This window comes from Neophocaena asiaeorientalis, unplaced genomic scaffold (genome assembly GCF_003031525.2).
Source record: "Neophocaena asiaeorientalis asiaeorientalis breed wild unplaced genomic scaffold, Neophocaena_asiaeorientalis_V1.1 scaffold143, whole genome shotgun sequence".
In the NCBI taxonomy this organism is placed as follows: Eukaryota; Metazoa; Chordata; class Mammalia; order Artiodactyla; family Phocoenidae; genus Neophocaena; species Neophocaena asiaeorientalis.
In genome coordinates, this window is record NW_020175536.1 from 6,507,376 (window position 1) to 6,528,743 (window position 21,368).

The following is a 21,368-nucleotide window of genomic DNA, read 5'->3' on the forward strand; positions in this document are numbered from 1 at the left end:
AAAATGCAAGATGATCATTTATATTCACAGGTTATATCCTTTTTCCCTCTAGAAAAGCAAATAACACAATACTTTATTTCCTCTGAAGATTTTCCCATATCTTGCAATAACAATTTTTCCAGTGCAGTTGATATTCATCTCTCTTTCTAGTTTGAAAAAGTCTTCAGTACGAGCATAGTTCACATATACAAGCTCTCCCTGTAGGAAAACAAAAATCAAACAAAATAAAAAATACATGATACTGCTATAATTATAGAGTAAACCAAAGAATAAGTTTGCTCCGCAATACTGCATCATCAAAAGTTATCTTTCCTGTCTTGGGCTTAATAAACAGATCCATGCTAATTCTGTAGAAGTCTTTAAAAATATTTCAGTATCCTGAAAGTTAAAAAAAAAAAAAGACAATATGTAAAACATCTTAGACAGTGTGCTCTGTCTTGAGGAAATTATTAGCATATCCTGAGCCATGGGAAATAGGATAAATAAAAGTAATTTTTAAAATCTTAACTATGTTTGATTTCCAACCATGGTATTAATTTAAGAATTTCTGTGGTATGATTTATAAATTCAGATCTATAAATCTATAACAAAGTCAGACTATGAACAAAAGAAAAAAGCTTGAAAACCATCTATTGTCATCACTGAATTAAAGACATGTTCAGCAGTTTCTTAATTATTTCAAAGAGTGACATCTGCTTATCAGGGTCCAATTTTCATGTACTTATTTTCTTTATTTTTTTCTTTTTCTTTTTTAAAAAGTATTTTTAGGAAGGCTGTGTATAGCATCAAACCTCAAAGTATGAATTAGCATGTATGATCCACCTAATCTTTGTTTTAGTCCTCTACATAGGTTTCTTTAAAAAAGATTTAAAGAGTTGAATAAAAAATGTCTTTTATTTTACCTCTGGTGTGCCCTGCGGTGAAAAGGCATTATAGGGTGGTACAATATTTTTAACATTCTCATATCCATCTGGTGGTGCCTCATGGTATGATGTATTGAAAATCTATCAAGAATTGAAACACATGAAGTTAGAATTATTTCGGATTGCTATTAAGGAATAATGCATTTTGTGGGCAAAAGACCTAAATAGACACTTCTCCAAAGAAGACATACAGATGTTGAACAGACACAGGAAAAGATGCTCAACATTGCTAACCATCAGAGAAATGTAAATGGAAACCACGATGAGGTATCACCTCACAGTGGTAAGAATGGCTATCATCAAGAAGTCTACAAACAACGTATGCTTGAAAAAACCATAATGGAAAAGAATATAAAAAAAAGAATGTCTCTATGTGTATAACTGAGTCACTTTGCTGTAAAGCAGAGATTGGCATAGCACTGTAAATCAACTATACTTCAAAAAAAATAAAAAAAAAAACAAATGCTGGAAAAGGTGTGGAGAAAAGGGAACCCCCCTACACTGTTAGTGGGAATGTAAATTGGTACAGCCACTATGGAGAACAGTATGGAGGTTCCTTAAAAAACTAAAAATAGAGCTACCATATGATTCAGCAATCCTACTCCTGGGCATATATCCAAAAAAGACAAAAAATCTAATTCAAAATGGTACATACACCCAAATGTTCACTATTTACAATAGCCAAGACATGGAAACAACCCAAGTGCCCATCAACAGACTGTTTTTTTAATAAGATGTGGTTTATATATACAATGGAATATTACTCAGCCATAAAAAAGAATGAAATTGCCATTTGCAGCAACATGGGTAGACCTAGAGAATATCATGCTAAGTGAAGTAAGTCAGAAAGAGGAAGACAAATATATGATATCACCTATATGTGGAATCTAAAAAATAATATAAGTGAATCTATATACAAAAGAGAAAGACTCACAGACATAGAAAATAAACTTATGATTACCAAAGAGGGAAGAGGGGGAGGGATAAAATAGGAGTATGGGATTAACAGATACACACTACTATATATAAAGTAGATAAGCAACAAAGATTTACTGTATAACACAGGGAACAATATTCAATATCTTATAATAACCTATAATGGAAAATAATCTAAAAATATATATATATTAAAAAAAAACTAAATCACTTTGCTATACACCTGAAAGTAACACAATATTGTAAAACAATCACCTCATTTCCATGTTCATCCGTGATTGATATGTAGTTGGCATTTGTCTCATTAGGGTAAGACAGGAGAACATCATAATGAACCAACTTGGCTGAATCAAGTCCAGATTTCTTCCACTGGGTTTGGATTTTCTTGGCCAGCAGCAAATTTTGTTCTGTTCCTGCCAGATGAGGTAGCTCTGTAAAAGAACTAACATGAAAATAAAAGGAGGAGTTAAAGACTATATTCAGAAAATGTACCTAAGAACTATTCTAGATGCATAACTCATATTTTAGGCATTAAGTTATCATTTCTATAACAGGGATATAAAAAACCCAGCTAGAGCTTTCTAGATATGCCAGTTTTTAAATATTTGTGTGTAACTGCAGTTTTCACACTATGTTCCCACAGAAAAGAACACATCCCATGGTGAACACATTCAATCAGCAGAGGTTCAGGTATGAGAAAACATGCTGGAAGGATGGCATGCGTCTACATCAGCGGTGCTAACTTCTTGCTGCTTAACAGGAAATGAGGACATTCTGAAAAACAGATCATAATGTTTGCCAGAGACCAGTTGGGCAGTCTTGTTAACATACACTTCTACTGCTGTTTTCATCCTATTGTACGCAGTTGTCTATTTATCTCATTGAAGCTAGAGTCCATGCATTTTTATTTGTATATTCTCTAATGCTCAATACTGGCCTGTTACCCAGGAATTACACAATACAGGTTTGTTGAACTGAATTTGAGCAATGTTCTCTAGGTTCTGAGTCTAAATGATTTGGAACAGTTAAATGACTTCACAAACATAGTTCTGAATGAAATTCACTTGGCTTGACGTAAATAATATTTTAAAAGTTTCCCAAACCCTCTCCCTCCATAAGTAGGGTAATGATACTTTCATAGATTGTTTTTTTAATCAACCATAGTACAAGCAAAATAGACAGACAGTAAAGAAAAACCAGTACTTATTGAAAACTTACTATATGCCAGGAACTGGACCAGGTATTTCACATGGGCTTTCTCAATCAATCCTCACCACCCTTCTGCCATTGTCCCCGTTTTGCAAATAAGGAAACAGAGAGTAGTTAAATACCTTGTCCATAATTTCCTAAGTATTAAATGCCAGGGCTGGCATCTGAAAGTTGCAGTTGTCTGACCTTGAGAAATTGGGTTATTTTTAAATCATTCATCTGATCATTTTGATCAACTGCTTATAAAACCCTTCTATCTTCTACATTATAAAGTTCACACTAGGCATGGCATTTGTGCCCTTTTTCAACTAATCCACTGTTTCACCTTTCCAGCTTCATTTCCCACCACTCACCTTATAAACTTCTTCACTCTATATCATTTAATATGCTAATTGGTCTCCTAAAATGACCACCATTGTTAGCCTTTGCACAAGATCTCTCAGATATAAATATCATCCTATTTACATGAATCTCCCTGTATCACCACTGCTAGTCATTCACCTTCCCCCCCCCGTAGGCTATTAATCATCCATTAGGACTCTCCAAGCATATTCTCCTCTGTGAAGCTTTCCACTTCTATATCATTAAATCAAAGCTGCAAGTTACTGATATTTAATATTGTACAATATTTGTAAAAAAATATTAATGTGTTTGTAGACAGAAGTTATTTTACATGCATAGTAAAACCACTGAGGCTAGGGATATTTAAAATTCTACTTCAGGGCTTCCCTGGTGGTGCAGTGGTTAAGAATCCACCTGCCAATGCAGGGGACATGGGTTTGATCCCTGGCCCGGGAAGATCCCACATGCCACGGAGCAACTAAGCCCATGCGCCACAACTACTGATCCGGTGCTCTACAGCCCACAAGCCACAACTACTGAGCCCACATGCCACAACTACTGAGCCCACATGCCACAACTACTGAAGCCCGCGGGCCTAGAGCCCGTGCTCCGCAAATCAACAGCCCAAAAGCCACAACTACTGAGCCCACATGCCACAACTACTGAGCCCACATGCCACAACTACTGAAGCCCGCGGGCCTAGAGCCCGTGCTCCGCAACAAGAGAAGCCACAACAATGAGAAGACCGCACACCGCAACGAAGAGAGTAGCCCCCGCTCGCCACAACTAGAGAAAGCCCGCACTCAGCAACAAAGACCCAACACAGCCAAAAATAAAAACAAATAAATAAATAAATTTATTTTAAAAATAAAATTCTACTTCATATAACTCATTATTGTTTTATTTTCTGTAGTGAGCAAATAATATTCTTACAATTAGCAAAAAAATAAGTATATTTCCTTCATTTAAGATGGAGGATTAACCATGAAGTTTTGCCTCCCATCTTTTAGGCAACCCACTGAAATGAAAGACAAGTGCAAAAAACAAAAAGCAACAGGGAATAACTTTACTGAATTTCTCTTTATGGTCCCAAGTGGGACACTGCAGCTCAGGCATCATATATTCATGCTGCAACATTCAGGAGAAGCAAGTACAAACAAGAAAAGCTATTTCCTCTTTTGTGTTTCTTTCAACAAAGGAAAACTTTTTGTAGAGGATCTCAGCTAAATTTTTCTCCCATTTCATCAGGGATAATAGGGTCATATACCCCTCCTCCAACTAACCCTTGTCAGAAGGAAGTTATAATGATTGGATTATAGACCAGATTCTTGGGCTGGATGGAAGGTAACCCTCACTGAACACAGGTCCCCCTTAAGGAGTGTGAACATGAGCAGTTGAGGCTCTGTCAAAAAGGAAGTGGCTGGGGAGAAATCAACTTTTTCCCACTACATTAATCCCTTTAAACCAATCTTGAAACCTTCCTTTCCCTGGGAGACTCTTTCACTGGTCATAAATCTCTATTCTATAATCAATCAATTCTATTTCCTCGGCCCGTTCCTGAATGTTTACTTGACTTCTTTGACTTAACTGGTTTCTTTGGGGGACCCTGCTCATGCTTCCACATACCTCAGGCCCAGATGATCATTGAGGAGGAGTCCTGCTTACTCTCCATGGGCTCTTTCAAATATTTTTCCTTTATCTTCTCTCAAAAATAACAACTCCTGGGCTTCCCTGGTGGCGCAGTGGTTGGGAGTCCGCCTGCCGATGCAGGGGACGCAGGTTCGTGCCCCGGTCCGGGAGGATGCCACGTGCCGCGGAGCGGCTGAGCCCGTGAGCCCGTGAGCCCGTGAGCCCGTGAGCCACGGCCGCTGAGCCTGCGCTTCCGGAGCCTGTGCTCCGCAATGGGAGAGGCCACAACAGTGAGAGGCCCGCGTACCGCAAAAAAAAAAAAAAAAAAAAAAAACTTTTAAAACTCATACCAAAAGTCACCACCTACTATGCCTTCTAGGTGCTGTCAAAAATGTGGATCACTCCCTCTTCACTCACTAAAGTCTTGGGCTCCTAATTCAACGCTTTTCACTCTACCTCGATTCTTGTCGTCATTCTTGGTATGCAACTTCTGTCTTCAGTTAGATGTAAAGAAAAGAAAAGCCAACTCTAACAAGATGACATCATGCAAACTATTCATACATAACTTATCACCTTATGCTATATTATACATTAAAGCAAAGGAGAGAGAAAATAAAGACATAAATTTTAATGTTTGGTCAAGAGCACCACCAAGTTTTGCTTCTGGCACCTCATGTATTGATAATTTTCTAGGTAATTTCTTCTGGACACTATGATATGCTGCAGACAGAGTTCAACAGTGTTTACATTTCACCTGGTCTTTTACACATTTTTATTTTGTTTTATTTTATTTATTTTTTTGGCCACTCTGAGCAGCTTGCAGGATCTTAGTTCCCTGACCAGGGATTGAACCCGGGCCACAGCAGTGAAAGCACTGAGTCCTAACCACTGGACCACCAGGGAATTCCCCACATTTTTAAATATAAGCATTCTGTCTTACTTGATAAGACAATTGGCTATTTTCATGTATTGCATGAGAAATATAGAATGAGACTTTCTTCAAATGACATCCACCCTACTGCCTATAGATTCTTTTCCTCTATCTCCAAACAAGCACCTCAAAACAGACATTTTGATTAAGCTTTCCTGATACCTCTGTGCCTCAGTCATAAATCAGCTCAAATTTCTAAGAAAGAGTATAGCTGTTTTCATTCCTCTACTTCAGCTTGCTATAGTTCATCCATCAAAAGTAAGATCGAACTTTGTGATCACATCAAATCACAGGACAGATGGGGAGGAAATATACTACACCATATGAACTTCACCTTGTTCATTTGATTCTAGGGTTTAATTGGAGTCTCAAAAGGAGAGAAGAGAAAGAATGCTGCAGAAAATTTTCAAGAAATAATGAACAGGGGACTTCCCTGGTGGTCCAGTGGGTAGGACTCCACACTCCCAGTGTGGGGGGCCCAGGTTTGATCCCTGGTTGGGGAACTAGATCTCACATGCATGCAGCAACTGGGAGTTCGTGTGCACAACTAAGAAGTCCACATGCTGCAACTAAAAGATCCTGTATGCCGCAACTGAGACACGGAGCAGCCAAATAAATAAAGAAACAAACAAATAAATATTCAAAAAAAAAAAGAAAGAACAAAAAGTAGTGTTCCTAAAGTAGTGAAAGACAAAAGTTTACAAAGTCAAAAAGCTCAGAGAGGATTTCCTTTGTGGTCCAGTGGTTAAGACTCCATGCCTCCACTGGAGGGGGCATGGGTTCAATCCCTGGTTGGGGAACTAAGATGCCGCATGCCATGTGGTGTGGCCAAAAATAAAAGAATAAAAGCTCAGGGAGGGGCTTACGTGGTGGCGCAGTGATTGAGAGTCCACCTGCAGATGCAGGGGACGCGGGTTCGTGCCCTGGTCCAGGAAGATCCCACATGCCGCGGAGCAGCTGGACCCGTGAACCACGGCCACTGAGCCTGCGCGTCCGGAGCCTGTGCTCCACAACAGGAGAGGCCACAACAGTGAGGGGCCCGCATACCACACACAAAAAAAAAAGCTCAGAGAGACTTAAATAGAATACATTTGAAGAAAACTATGCCTAGGCACATATTAAACTGCTGAAAATTAAAGACAAAAATGATATATAACTTAAATAACTGTGGCCTGCTCACTGGATGCCACTACCAGCCAGATGACAGTAAAAAAAAATATATTTAAAGCTCTGAAAGGAGAAAAAACAAGGTGATCTCAGAATTCTATATCCAAGAGAAATTTTCTTCAAGAATTAAGATGAAATAAATGTTTTATAGACAAAGGAAAACTAAGAGAATTTGTCAACACCAGACCCGACATTACAGGAAATGCTTAAGAAAGTTATTCAGACTAAATAGATATACCACAGGATAACCTAAATTTTCAGAAACAAATAAAGATACTGGAAGCAATAAAAAATAATATTTTACATTTCTCAGATATTTAACTCTTAATTGCCTTTCAATAGGTATAACTGTTCAAAGAAAAAAATTATAACATTGTTTTGTTAGGTTTACATTGTATGTGTATATGATACTTTCAACAACTATCATATAAAGGATGATAGAAAGATGGTAACTGGACATACAGAAATGTGAGTTTTCTGCGTTTCATGTTAAATGGTAGAGTAGTAACTTTAAAAATATAGTGAAATGTTAGACAAGTATAATGTAATCGCTAGAGTAATTACTAGAAAAGAAAAAAGAATCAATGCAAAGAGGTATATAGCCAAAAGATAAATTGAAATGAAATAAAATTTCAAATACTCTCCCCGCTACCAAAAAAAAAAAAAAGCAGAAAATGAGAAGTAAAGGAACAGAAATAAAGGGAGCAAACAGAGAACAGTAAAGGGGTTGGCCTACGTTTAACCATATCAAGTTACATTATATGTTACCAGACTAAATATTCAAATTAAAAGGCACAGATTCCAAAATTAATAAAATAGCAAGTGGCGATTACATGCTCTCTATAGAAGGTACATTTTAAAAGTAACTGGATGGAAGAATACAATATCATGCAAATGTGGCTTAATTTATACCAAATAAAATATGCTTAAATATAGAGATTATTACCAAAGATAAAGAACATTTCACAAAGATAAAAGGTTAGTTCTGTCTTGAAGACATAATATTAATGTGTATATGTCTAATAAATGAGTTTCATAATACATAATGCAAAAATTAACAGAATTAATGGGGGAAATAGACAATTTCACATTCCTGGAGGAGATTGTAAGACTATTCTTGACAGAATTTTATCCCCCCAAAAAGTCAATGAAGAAATAAAGGAATCACCATAGTAATCCGCTAAAGCAGAAAACAAGAAAAGTTATATGATCATATAAATTGTTGCAGAAAAACTGAAACTGAGCGGGGGGCCCTACCGGCTTCCAGGCACAGAGGCCTTTTTGTCTACCATTTCCTGTAGGCAAGACTCCAGCCTCCACGACCTTCCAACAGTTGCAAATCAAAGGAGGAGCAGCCAGGAAACCACCTGAGGCCCTGCACACACCCTAATCTTGTCAGAAACCCCACCCTTTTGAAACTCTGCAGAAGAAAGAAGAATGCAGGACTGTTACTGCCTTGATCCTTATCACAGACCCCTGACCAGGAGCCCTGACTATAAGACCTCTCCCTATTCCCCAGGGAGAGGGACACAGTTCCTGAGGTGCTAGCCTGCTGTGTTCCCTTCTTGGCCTGGCAAATAATAAAGCCACCCTTTCTTTTTCCTCCAGAACTCTGCCTCTGTATCTCATCTCACCATTGATGTACAGGGAGCCAAGATTTTGGGAGCAAAACCATTTTACAACTTCCAACTAAAGTGTGTCACTGGCCATCTGGCTCTACAAGGATTAGCTCAGCCACTGCATTTGCTGATCTCCAACACACTCTGAAAGGAATTCAGGGTGGAGATCAGGAATGAGATACTCTATGCTCTGGGAAAAACTGGCAGAACAGGCCTTCAGATAGTTAGATATTTTCAGGAGAAAATTTTATTTACCCAATTTCTTGTATCTTCTCATACATAGAAAAGCACTAAAATTATTAACGGAGGTATCTGCTCCTTGTGACTAGCAGCAACCTTCTTGTTACTAGTAGCAACCGTGTACCAAGATGTGCGCTTGATTGCATGCACCCCCTTCACTAAAATCATATATATATGGACCTGGACCTCCACTCATCCCCACCTCCACCTCTTGGGAGAAGTTCTGCAGAGTTATCTGAGAGAATGTCTCCTGGGTATAGTCCTCTGTAAGTCCCCAAATAACAGTGAACTCACAGCTGTCTCATGTTGTGCTTTTTTCTCTTTTCCAGTTGACACAATATTTAATACCCATTCATGATTTTAAAAAAAAACAACAAACCTCTTAGCAATCTTGGAATAGAGGGACATTTCCTTAAGTCAGTAAAGAATATCTACAAAAAATCTACATATAACATCACACTTAATGGGGAAACTCTGAATGCTTTCCCACTAAGATCAGACATAGGGAAAGAATGTTTGCTCTCATCACTTTTACTCAATGCAGTACTGGAACTACAATCAGCACAGTAAGGACTATATATATATGGCATACAGTGTGAAAACAGAGGAATAAAATGGTCCCTATTTGAAGACGGCCTGATTTTCTACATAGAAAGTAAATCCTAATGAGTCTACAAACACTCCTAGAACTAACACATGAGTTTAGACAAGCCACAGAATGCAAAATCAACAGTATTTCTATATAGTAGCAACAAACATGTGAAAACTGAAATTAAACACAATATGATTTTACATCTGCTGCAAAGAAAATGAAATACTTCAATATAAAGGTAACAATACATATACAAGATCTGCATCCTGAAAATTGCAAAATGTTGTTAAAGGAAGACCTAAATAATTGTAGAGACTTACCATAATCATGGATGGAAAGTTGAGACATAGTAAAACTATGAAGTGCCCCTAAATTGCTCTGTAAGATTAAAGCAATTCTTATCAAAATCTCATCAAGGATTTTTCTAGATATAGATATATTTATTCTATATTTTATATGAATAGGCAAATGATATAGAAAAATAAAGTGGGATGAATCACCCTATGCATTGTTAAGGCTTACTACATAACTTCAGTAATCAAGACAACATGGTGCTGGCAGGGAATAGACACATAGATCAGCAGAGCATCAGAGAACTCAAAGAGACTCACACAGATATGCCCAAATGATTACTGACAAAGGAGCAAAAGCAATGGATAGCCTTTCAACAAATGGGGCTAGAGCAACCGGACATCTACAGGTGAAAAAAGAATGACCCTCAACCAAGCATTACACCTTATGCAAAAATTAACTCTAAAATGAATCACAAAATATATTGTAAAATGTAAACTATAAAATTTGGGGGTAAAAAGAGGAGAAAAGGGATCTAGGGCTAGACAAAAAGTTCTTAGATATGAACCCAAGAGCGTGATCTATAGAATGAAAAATTGATAAATTAGACCTTATTAAAATTAAACACTTCTGATGTGCAAACAACACAGTTAAGGTGTGGAAAGACAAAAAACAGACTAGGAAAAATATCTGTACACCACAAAGCCAACAAAAGACTTGTATATAGAAAATATAAAGAACCCTCAAAGCTCAGTAAAAAAAAAAAAGTATCCAAATAGTGAATAGGTCAAAGGCATGAACAGACATTTCACTGCAGATGGTATACAGATGGTGAATAAGCACAGGAAAAGATGTTCAATATCATTAGGTACTAGGGAATGCAAATTAAAACCATAATAAGGTATCTCTATGCACCTGTCAGAATGGGTAAAATTAAAAAGAGTAATAATTCCAATGAAAAATATAAAATGATACAGCTATACTATAGTTCGGCAGATTCTTCAACAACTAAAAGTGTACTTTTCCTACAAACAAGCAATTTTCACTCGGGGGTACTTATCCCAGAAAAATGAAAACCTATGATTACATAAAAGATGTACATGAATGTTAATGGCAGCTTTATTCATAATAGCCAACAAGTGGAAGCAAAACAAATGTCCTTCAGTGGGTGAAAAGTTAAACTGTAGTACATCCCTATGATGAATGAAGAGACTGAAAGACTCTTCCAAATTTATCTACAGATTCAATGCAATTTTAATCAAAGTTCCAGCAGGCTTTTTTTTTGGTAGGAATTGAGAAGTTGATTCTAAAATTTATTTGGATACGCAAATGACTTAAAACAGTCAAAGCAATTTTTAAAAAGAAAAATTTGTAGGATTAACTCTACCTGATTTTCAGACTTACTATTAAGCTAGACTAAACCAGATAGTGTGGTACTGAGGTATATAGATTAATAGATCAATAGAAGAAAATATAAAATCAATAAAACAGGCCATGGATTTATGGTCAAGTGATTTTGGACCAAGTACCAAAGCAATTCAACAGGGAAAGAAAAGTTTTTAAACAAATCTTGCAGGAATAATTAAATAATTGTATTTAAAAAGTCATCAACTCTTACATCATACCACACACAAAAATTAACTTGAAGTGGATCATTGACCTAAATGTGCAAGCTAAAATTACAAAACTTCTAAAAAAAAATAATATAAGAAAATCTTCACAACTTCTCATAGGCCTAGATAGGACACAGAGTATGAAACATAAGACAAAAATTGTTCAACTGGAGTTTATCGAAATTAAATATCTCTGCCCTTCAAAAACTCCACTAGGAAAACAAAAAAAGCCAACCATAGAACAGAAGAAAATATTCACAAAAATGTCTGACAAAAGAATGTATAAAGAAAGAACTCCTATACTCAATAATAAATCAAAACAATTTAAAAAGTGAACAGAGACTCTATAAAACAAGACATGCAAGTGTCCAATAAGTGCATGAGAAGAGGGGTGGGATAGGGATGTTGGGAGGGAGACACAAGAGGGAGGAGATATAGGGATATATGTATATGTATAGCTGATTCACTTTGTTATACAGCAGAAACTAACACACCATTGTAAAGCAATTATACTCTAATAAAGATGTTAAAAAAAAAAGAAAATGCAAATTAAAACCACAATGAGATACTAGTACACACCCACTAAAATGGTTAAAATGAAAACAACTGACAATACTAAGTTAGGAATGTAAAATGGTACAACCACTTTTGAAACCTGTTTGCCATTTTCTTAAAAAGTTAAACACGTGCTTATCATCCAACACAGCCATTCAAAAAGGAATGAAATCATATGTAAACATATGCTCATAGCAACTTTGTTCACAATAATGAAAAACTAAAAACAACCCGAGATCCATCAACTACATATTGGAGTCTCTCCATTCAATAGAATACTACTCAGCAATAAAAAGCAATAAACTACAGATACGTGCAACAACCTGGATGAATTCCAAAATCCTTCATTATGCTGAGAGAAAGACACGAAAAAGCACATTCTGTATGATTCTATTTATATAAAGTTCTAGAAAATATGAAGGAGTCCAAAGGAAGGGAGTTGAAGGGAGGAATAAACTGCAAAGGCATGATGCAAATTTTCTGTATCTTAATTGAGGAGGTCGTTTGCTGAGTGTATTGTGCATCTGTCGATACCCTCAAATCGTAGGCGTTATATGGATGCAGCTTATTTTACGTAAATTATGATTCAATAAATTTTTTTTAATGATACTCCTTTGAAAGAGTCGGAATATAGAAATAAATGTCATAACTGCCTTCAAGGAATTCATAATCACTCCCCTGGATGAATGTCACTCCTCCTCTTGCCAAGAGACTGGCGGGTTTGCACTGATCCTTTTGCTTTCACTTTGTCCTATTTGTGTTACTTAAATTTGCAACACGGGATAAAGGTTTAATTTGTAGTGGACAGAATCTGAAATTTTAATCTCCTTTCCTCTAAATCAGAGTTTACAACCATCTTCCTCTTCCTGGCAGAATATGACATTTAAATAAAATTCCTGATTAAACCCAGGCACGGGGAACAAAGAATAACATTGAGCTGCAGTCCAAAGTACATGAAGTTGAAACATCTCTTAATAAAGTAACCAGATACTTTTTCTGCAGATGAAGTTGGGGAAGAAAGGCTCCTTCAACATTCAAGTAGATTTGACTCCAAGAGTGGAATAAAGGAACATTTAAACTACCATGAATTAATGTGATATCATATAATTTCACACAAAGGTTACCCACATGAATAACATCAGTTTTCATACAGTTCTCACTCTGCAATATTTTAAACACCATTTTTAAGATCAAGTATACAAAACAAACTTACCGAAGAAATGATTTAATATTTTCAGCTTTCATCTCAGACACCAGTTTCCACCTTAGATTTTGGTGAGTGTTCCCTGAAGTGGTTGTTTCTTTGAGAGGCTTACTAAGCCAGCCTGGGAGGAGAATACATACACATATGCATACTACATACACAAGAAATTGCTTTTGACTTTTATAAAAACTAGAAGCCAAAGGGGAAGAAGGAAAAAAAAAAGCCCTTACCTAAGAAACAGATCATGGTGAGCTTTACAAAAAATTCATACCAAATGCAGAAAACCTTCAAATTCTGATGTGTAACTTTGAGTTGGTTAAACAAGTTTTAGGTGAGGGCTATTCTTTTCATTTTCCCATGAGTTATGCATCAAGGCACGGGTCTTTATCTTTCTTGTTCTCCCATAGGGGTTAAGTTCATAGCACAGTGCCTGACACACAGGGAGCATTCGACAAATATTTATGTAATAAATGATTACAGAAGGGCAGTTGAAAGTTTTGACTCATTAGTGGTCTTGGAAATTAAATCATCTTTTTGACCCCTGCGGATAGTGGCAACTCTAAATTGTCTTAACAGCCCTTAACAGTACCCTGAACTCAGCGAGCATTTAATAAATTTGAATGTCTGGCACACTTTATTAGGAAGACCGAAATGCATTCCATTCAGTTTCCGGTTGGGCTGAAATTCGAGGAGCTCAGCCGGCCCGGCGCCCAGCGCGCAGCCCAGCTCTTCAGCCCCAGGTTCTACCGCTTTCCTCCGGGGAGGCTGGAGGGATCCGGGGAAGGGGTCGGTACACTTACCCACCATAAATCCACCCAGGAAAGATGCCAGCGCTGCAGCCAAGCACATCCAGAGGTATAGACGACCCCTGGACTCGGCCATGGCTTCCTCGGGACTGAGCAGGAGGTGCCGGCTACCGGAGCGAGCCTCGGGAATGAGGGCGAACAGAGAGAGAACGCCCGGGAACGCGGGGAACGCCCAGGTTGCGGCAGACCGTGGCCTCCGCTGACCTTCCTCAAAGCCCTGCCTCTGCTCTCCAGGTGGGTCCAGAGGCGAATGGAAACCGGCCCCAAACTCCTGGCTCCTGCGATCTCCAGGGGGCCTCGAGGGGAGAGAGGAAGCCCTGCAGGAGGAGGACACATTCTGCTTGCTGGCAGGCAACGCCCATTCTGTTGATCCTGGACAAAGTCTGCGTCCGGGGGGACTACTAAAAATGTCCCTGCTTGTTCCCTGAAGAAGTCTGCTTACCAGCTTCATTCCAGGAGCTGCCAGATGCATCTAACTACAGCTTTTTCTTCCCTGTTTATTGCCCTGCTGCCAGATTCTGACTAATTTATAACTGGTCACACTTGGGCAGCATTTCTGGTCCTGGCTGCTCTGTGATAACACATTAGTTTCTTAACCACATTACAACCTCAAAACTGACAGGAGATACGTTCGGTAGATTACTCCTTTCTGCTCGTGGACGCCGCCGAGTAAGCATCGTTGACGTCTCCCCCCACCTCCACTGCCGTCATGTCTAAGTCAGAGTCACCCAAAGAGCCCGAACAGCTGCGGAAGCTCTTCATCGGAGGTTTGAGCTTTGAAACAACCGATGAGAGTCTGAGGAGCCATTGCGAGCAGCGGGGAGCGCTCACAGATTGTGTGGTAATGAGGGATCCAAACACCAAGCGCTCCAGGGGCTTCGGGTTTGTCACATATGCCACTGTGGAGGAGGTGGATGCGGCCATGAATGCAAGGCCCCACGAGGTGGATGGAAGAGTGGTGGAATCAAAGAGGGCCGTCTCAAGAGAAGATTCTCAAAGACCTGGTGCCCACTTAACTGTGAAAAAGATTTCTGTTGGTGGCATTAAAGAAGACACTGAAGAACATCGCCTAAGAGATTATTTTGAACAGTATGGGAAAATTGAAGTGATTGAAATCATGACTGATCGAGGCAGTGGCAAAAAGAGAGGCTTTGCTTTCATAACCTTTGATGACCATGACTCTGTAGACAAGATTGTCATTCAGACACTGTGAATGGCCACAACTGTGAAGTAAGGAAAGCCCTATCTAAGCAACCGATGGCTAGTGCCTCATCCAACCAAAGAGGTCGAAGTGGTTCTGGAAACTTTGGTGATGGTCATGGAGGGGGTTTTGGTGGGAATGACAGCTTTGGTCATGGAGGAAACTTCAGTGGTCGAGGTGGCTTTGGTGGCAGCCGCGGTGGTGGTGGATATGGTGGCAGTGGGGATGGCTATAATGGATTTGGTAATGATGGAAGCAATTTTGGAGGTGGTGGAAGCTACAGTGATTTTGGCAGTCACAATAATCAATCTTCAAATTTTGGACCCATGAAAGGAGGAAACTTTGGAGGCAGAAGTTCTGGCCCCTATGGTGGTAGAGGCCAATACTTTGCCAAACCCCAAAACCAAGGTGGCTATGGTGGTTCCAGCAGCAGCAGTAGCTATGGCAGTGGCAGAAGGTTTTGATTACTGCCAGGAAACAAAGCTTAGCAGGAGAGGAGAGCCAGAGAAGTGACAGGGAAGCTACAGGTTACAACAGATTTGTGAGCTCAGCCAAGCACAGTGGTGGCAGGGCCTAGCTGCTACAAAGAAGACACGTTTTAGACAATACTCATACGTATGGGCAAAAAAACTTGAGGACTGTATTTGTGACTAATTGTAATTTCGGTTTATTTGGCCTCACTGTGTATCAGGCACACTAACTTTTTCCAATAACAGTTATACCCCCAATCTTCACTGCATTGTCTGAGGCCCTGATAATCTTAGATAAGGCACTTTTCTTTGCTCCTAAAAAGTTGCCAGGAGAGTCTAATTTCTTTTGCTTGCACTGCAATTGTTGATAAATGTATTTGATGGTTTTTCCTTCAGAAATTTTGTAGAAGAAATATAGGTTTCTGATAACTTTCAGATCATACTACTGAACTGGGTAACAAATTATAGAACTCTAATTGAAAAACTGATGGCTTCCTAAAACTGCTAACAGCAGATCAAGATCAACAAGAATCAATTACATTAATGATTGAATGAACTGATGAATATTATTATAATTTTTATGACTTTTTGTTTGAAATATTACTGGTTTTTTAATCTTTCATTTTCAGATATGAGGAAACCCTTCCTCTTGTGTAATGACATACCGCAATTTGGTAAATTATACTTTTGTATAATACCTTTGTATTTACATAAAGTCACTAATAATCTCCTCTCCTTGTAACAGGGCACAATTGGAAACACTGTTTACATTAACAAGGCTTTGACTGGAAGGCAATATTTGAGAATATGCATTGAATCAGAAATGACCAGACAGCTTTAAGGAACTAAGATTGACTTTATGAAGCTATAAAGCCCCTTAGAAAACCAGCCTGGTACCTTGCTTACTTACAGTGTTCCCAGCAGCCTTACCAGGTGAGTAAGAATGGTCGCTTCCTGGCAGATGCAAGAACCTCAGGATATTTTGGGAACCTCAAGAAGAGAGAAATTCACCCAAATCTATAAGTATTACATGCAAGTGTGATGGCAAATACTTGGCCTGGCTTGCTGGCCTTGAGAGCTATTAAAAATTCAGTCTGGGACTTCCCTGGTGGTCCAGTGGTTAAGACTCCATGCTTCCACTGCGGGGGGCACAGGTTTGATCCCTGTTTGGGGAAATAAGATCCTGCATGCTGTGCTGTGTGGCCAAAAAAAGAGCCTATGTGCTCAATTGCTATTCTTGCTAGACTTAAGTAAATAATCGGCCAATTTTAATGAAACTAAACTTATTTTGCAAACAAATTAGTTTTAATTTGGCTTTCGTTGGTAGAAATTAGAGTGATTTTAAAGAGAAAAAATTGCGTTTCAGCAAAAACTCTAATACACAGTTATGAATATTAGATTTTGTTCTATCAATCATCTTTTTTTTTTTTCGGTACGCGGGCCTCTCACTGTTGTGGCCTCTCCCGTTGCGGAGCACAGGCTCTGGACGCGCAGGCTTAGCAGCCATGACTCACAGGCCCAGCCACTCTGCGGCATGTGGGATCTTCCCGGACCGGGGCACGAACCCGTGTCCCCTGCATCGGCAGGCGGACTCTCAACCACTGCGCCACCAGGGAAGCCCTATCAATCATCTTTGAAGTTTTGTTCTTCCACCTATAAACTGAACTGGGTTCTGAATTCTTCTAGTCTCCTCAAATATTTGGCAACAACTGTTCAAACTAATGTTTCCAATTTGTCTCCCCCTTTTGACTTGGAATCATTTAGAACTAAAGCTGAACAACTTGATATAAACTTAAGAGAGATCACCACAATAGCCCATGTTTAGACAATCTCTGTGCCTGTCACTTTGTAAGCCACTCAGAAAGTTTACCTGAACACCTGATGACATCATCAGAGACATTTCAAACTACAAAAGATGCTTCAACCTTGAGATCTAGAAATCTTCTCCACTGGCAACTCTCAGGACTCAGACACTGGGTTTACAATTCGCTCCAACCATTAACCTTTGTTTTTCTTTTGTCTCCGTAGAAACGCATCTTATTAAATACCTGATTACTTACACCCTATAGGGCTAACTTTGCGAGCCCACTTGCATCACTGCCTCCTGAAATGAGTAACTGATCTGACCTATTGTCAGAACTAAGAAAATGGCTCAGTGAGATAAAGCAATCTATCAACCCAACTTCTGGACTGTGAAATCTCTTAAAAGAAGTTTCAAAGGCAGGACTGTAGTAGAGCAAAATTTGCCACCTCAAAATGTCTCTTTGGCATGGGTACTATTTCTAGATGAAAACAATGAAGGCCCCAAAGACTCAGGAATAAACTTTGATCTTCCTCCTAACTGTCTAAAAGAATGTAGTTAGAGGACCTGTTGCAGGAATGGAGATATCAAATAGATAACTATAGGATGAATAGGTGTGGTACACTGGAAGGAACCTGGAAAAATCTGTTAAAATTCCTCTGTGTCCCATTGTCTCTGCCTGGCTCAGCAAACTTTTTTTTTTTTTTACTACACATCTGCTTTCTATCTCCATGTGAATTACTTTCCTCCCCTTTGAAGTCCCAAACTACTTCCCCCTTTTGTCTTTCGCTAAAGATGGTATTTAAGGCGAGGGTTTTGACCATTTGGGGGAATTGCTCAATTCTTCTGGGTCTCTCCCATCTATACATGTTAAAAAAAAAATGACTAAGTTATTTGTGAAATTTGTTTTTTTCCTACTCCTATCTCAATTTTTATAGCTAATTATATGTTGATGAATAGATGAGATCAGTGTATTAATTAGCACAGTTTCCCAACTTGATCAATACTCCCAAATTAAAATTAGATTATTCGTCATTCAATGAGGCTATAGCATTCCAGACATTGTGAAAAATTCTGAAGACATGGTCCTTGCCTTTAGGAAGCCTACAACAATGAGAAGGCAAATATTGAATAGGTAATTAAATGTAAGAAGTTCTAAGAAGGAGCAGTATTACCTTAAATGTGAAGGTTGTCGCTGCCTTAATAGGTGGCATCTGCAATCTTTATCTTGGCAATCCATTGTAAATAGTCCAGTTAGCTGGCTCAGCAAGCCTTTCACCTTTGTAAAAATATAGACACAGAGTCACTGTTTCATCTTCTTAATTAAGCATATAAAAGAATGCTGCTATCACAGTTTCTAATTATTAGCATCTTAGAAGATATTTGCATCTTACAAAGCACACTTAACAAAGCAACATTGTTTGATTTATGCCAACCCCTTTCAGTCTTTCTTGCAAAGCTAAAAACTGTATAGGAAACTTTTAGTATTGGAAAATCAATCTCTCAGTAAAAGTATTTAACACATTTGATCTGCTCAGTATTCAGAGTCTCTAACATGACAGGATCTCACTATCTTCTCCATTCATGAAGTTAAATTGTTCTTATATAATCCTTTTTTCCCTTCTCCTTTCACATTCTAGAAGAGGCAATCTTGTAACTTCAAAGTCCAAATCCTATCAGATGGGTCACAGCAAGGTTGGAAAACAAAGTGTGACTTGTGTACTAATAAAGCAGTATATGTAGGTTTCTTAACAAACATACCAATAATTAACATTTAATAGAGAAGAAATAATATCTAGTGTCAAATTTCACATTTTCCCTGAAGATGTTGCATTATCTTTCATAAAAGAGGGATCGCCTAGATGCTCACTGTACAGATATAGACATGATGCCATTAATGATGTCACAAGGTGATAGGATGATCTGATCATCGAGATAGCAACATTCTCTTCCCAAAAAAGTGAAAAGTTAATGTCATGATGGCTGAGATTCATGACAAAAAATACATTCCAATTGAGTATTTCTAAAATCCGGAGTCCAAAAACTGCCCAAAATTAGTTTCAAACTTAAGATGTGAGAATGTTAGTATATTGTACAATAAACCATAACACATAAAGCAGGTGAGAAGTGAGACAGGAGTATAGTATGAAGAGTGTAAAAGACTAATAAAATTAAGTGAGGAGAAATTCTAAAAGAAAAGCAGAAAACCATGATTGGATGATTTCCTCCTGATGTCACAATTCCTCTACTCAACAGTAAATGTAGAAATTAGAAAAGATCCACCAAGTTAAAGTGTAAAACAGAGAGAGGGCTGCCACCCATGTCCTCCTATCAATACAGGGTGTGTGTACCATGATGCTAACATTACAGGTGGTACCTTGGCGCTGGTAAGTTATATTTATTTGGCCTTTAAACCATGTTTTCCTATCCAGTATTTCTCATCCCTTATAATTAACATGTACCTTCAGCCTATTTTCCATGATAGCTTGTACATAATAGTGCTAGGATCAGGGGACCACGCATGCTTTTTCTTCCAACACTCTCATCCTCTATCCTCATTTACATCCTCAGTCCCTGTGTACTTTCCCTATCATTAGATTATGAATAAATCTCTCCAGATTTTTGATCTTCCTTCTGACAGCACTTTCTCTATTCCATCTTACCTGACACCTGTTTTTACTTGATGATACCACTTGTCCTAAAACCAGAGAAAAATCCACTTCATGGGGAAGTAGGAATGATTCACATAGGGACTTATGGGGTCAGAAAGGAAGGATGGACCTTTGCTCTGACTTCATAAACCACTGGGTGTTCTCTTTTGAAGTTACTACCCTCTGATTATATCATCTGCTTCTTATTCACATCATCGTCCCCAGTTGAGCACCAAGATATTCTCCCACCTTCTGCAATGGTTTTGACAGCTGTCTTGTAGATTTTTGGTGCACCTCTGGCCCTTCACTCTTCCTGTTCTTTCACATCTTGCATCTAATCCACCAGTAAGTTCTATTGGCTCTGCAATCAAAATATATCATGAATCCAGCTGCTCCACCAGTATTCATCTAATCCTAGCCACAGTCATCTCTCATCTAGACTTCTGCAACAGACCCCTAGTGGGGCTTTTCCTCCACTGTTGCTCCTGTTGTTACTTTAGGAAGAAAACTCTATGGAGTCAATCAGATCATGTTATTATTAAAATCCTTCAAAGCTTTCTCATTAAACTTAAAAACAAAATTCAGACTCCTTAGAGTGGCAGCTAAACCTACTTGATCTAGCTTTTGAAGCTTGCCTCCCTTCAAGGGAAGACAACACTAAGGAAACACATGCAGACCAAGTGCATAGAGACCAGGAAACAACCACATCAGCAGAGATCACCAGCATCACAAAGAAGCAGGCAATCCCCAAGGGAGGCCTGTGGTACTGTGCTCTCCGAGCGCTAGTGTATTACGTCCATATGCCTACAGATGAAGGCATTGGTAAATGGCCAGTGGCTAAGGGCATTCCTGGCCTTCTTCTACAGTATTGTCCAAGGCTTGCTAACAAGACAAAATAACAAAAAAGCAGTTTTCAACAATTTTATAATTGGAGGCAGTTGTTGGAAAAGCTAAAATTATTTCATGCTTTTCCTTCAGTGAGCTGAGACTGGTACCTCTTCTTGACCAGCTAGAGTGACCAAGGGCAGTATAACTCATAATAATAGCAATATAATTCATATTATTTTATTTTATTTTATTTTTTAAGGAACGAGCTTGCTCTCCACCCTTGGGGAGTGAGCAAGGGCACCTGTTACTTGTTCCTTTTTTTTTTTTTTTGCGGGACACGGGCCTCTTACTTTTGTTGCT

General features: G+C 38.6%; 1 protein-coding gene and 1 pseudogene across 1 annotated transcript in view; one reads left to right on the plus strand and one right to left on the minus strand.

The window, feature by feature from the left end:
* NAALAD2 (N-acetylated alpha-linked acidic dipeptidase 2) overlaps positions 1 to 14,324 on the minus strand; it is a 48,724-nt gene extending 34,400 nt beyond the window's left edge. Inside the window, exons 1-5 of the mRNA XM_024731265.1 lie at positions 14,052 to 14,324; positions 13,261 to 13,372; positions 2,115 to 2,301; positions 903 to 1,004; positions 73 to 198 (exon numbers count right to left, since the gene is read on the minus strand). Coding sequence (XP_024587033.1) covers positions 73 to 198; positions 903 to 1,004; positions 2,115 to 2,301; positions 13,261 to 13,372; positions 14,052 to 14,133 — 609 coding nt within the window. The 5' untranslated portion in view covers positions 14,134 to 14,324. The remainder of the gene's footprint in view (positions 1 to 72; positions 199 to 902; positions 1,005 to 2,114; positions 2,302 to 13,260; positions 13,373 to 14,051) is intronic.
* A 414-nt stretch (positions 14,325 to 14,738) lies between these two features.
* On the plus strand, positions 14,739 to 15,803 carry LOC112390361 (heterogeneous nuclear ribonucleoprotein A1-like; annotated as a pseudogene).
* The last annotated feature ends 5,565 nt before the right edge of the window (positions 15,804 to 21,368 follow it).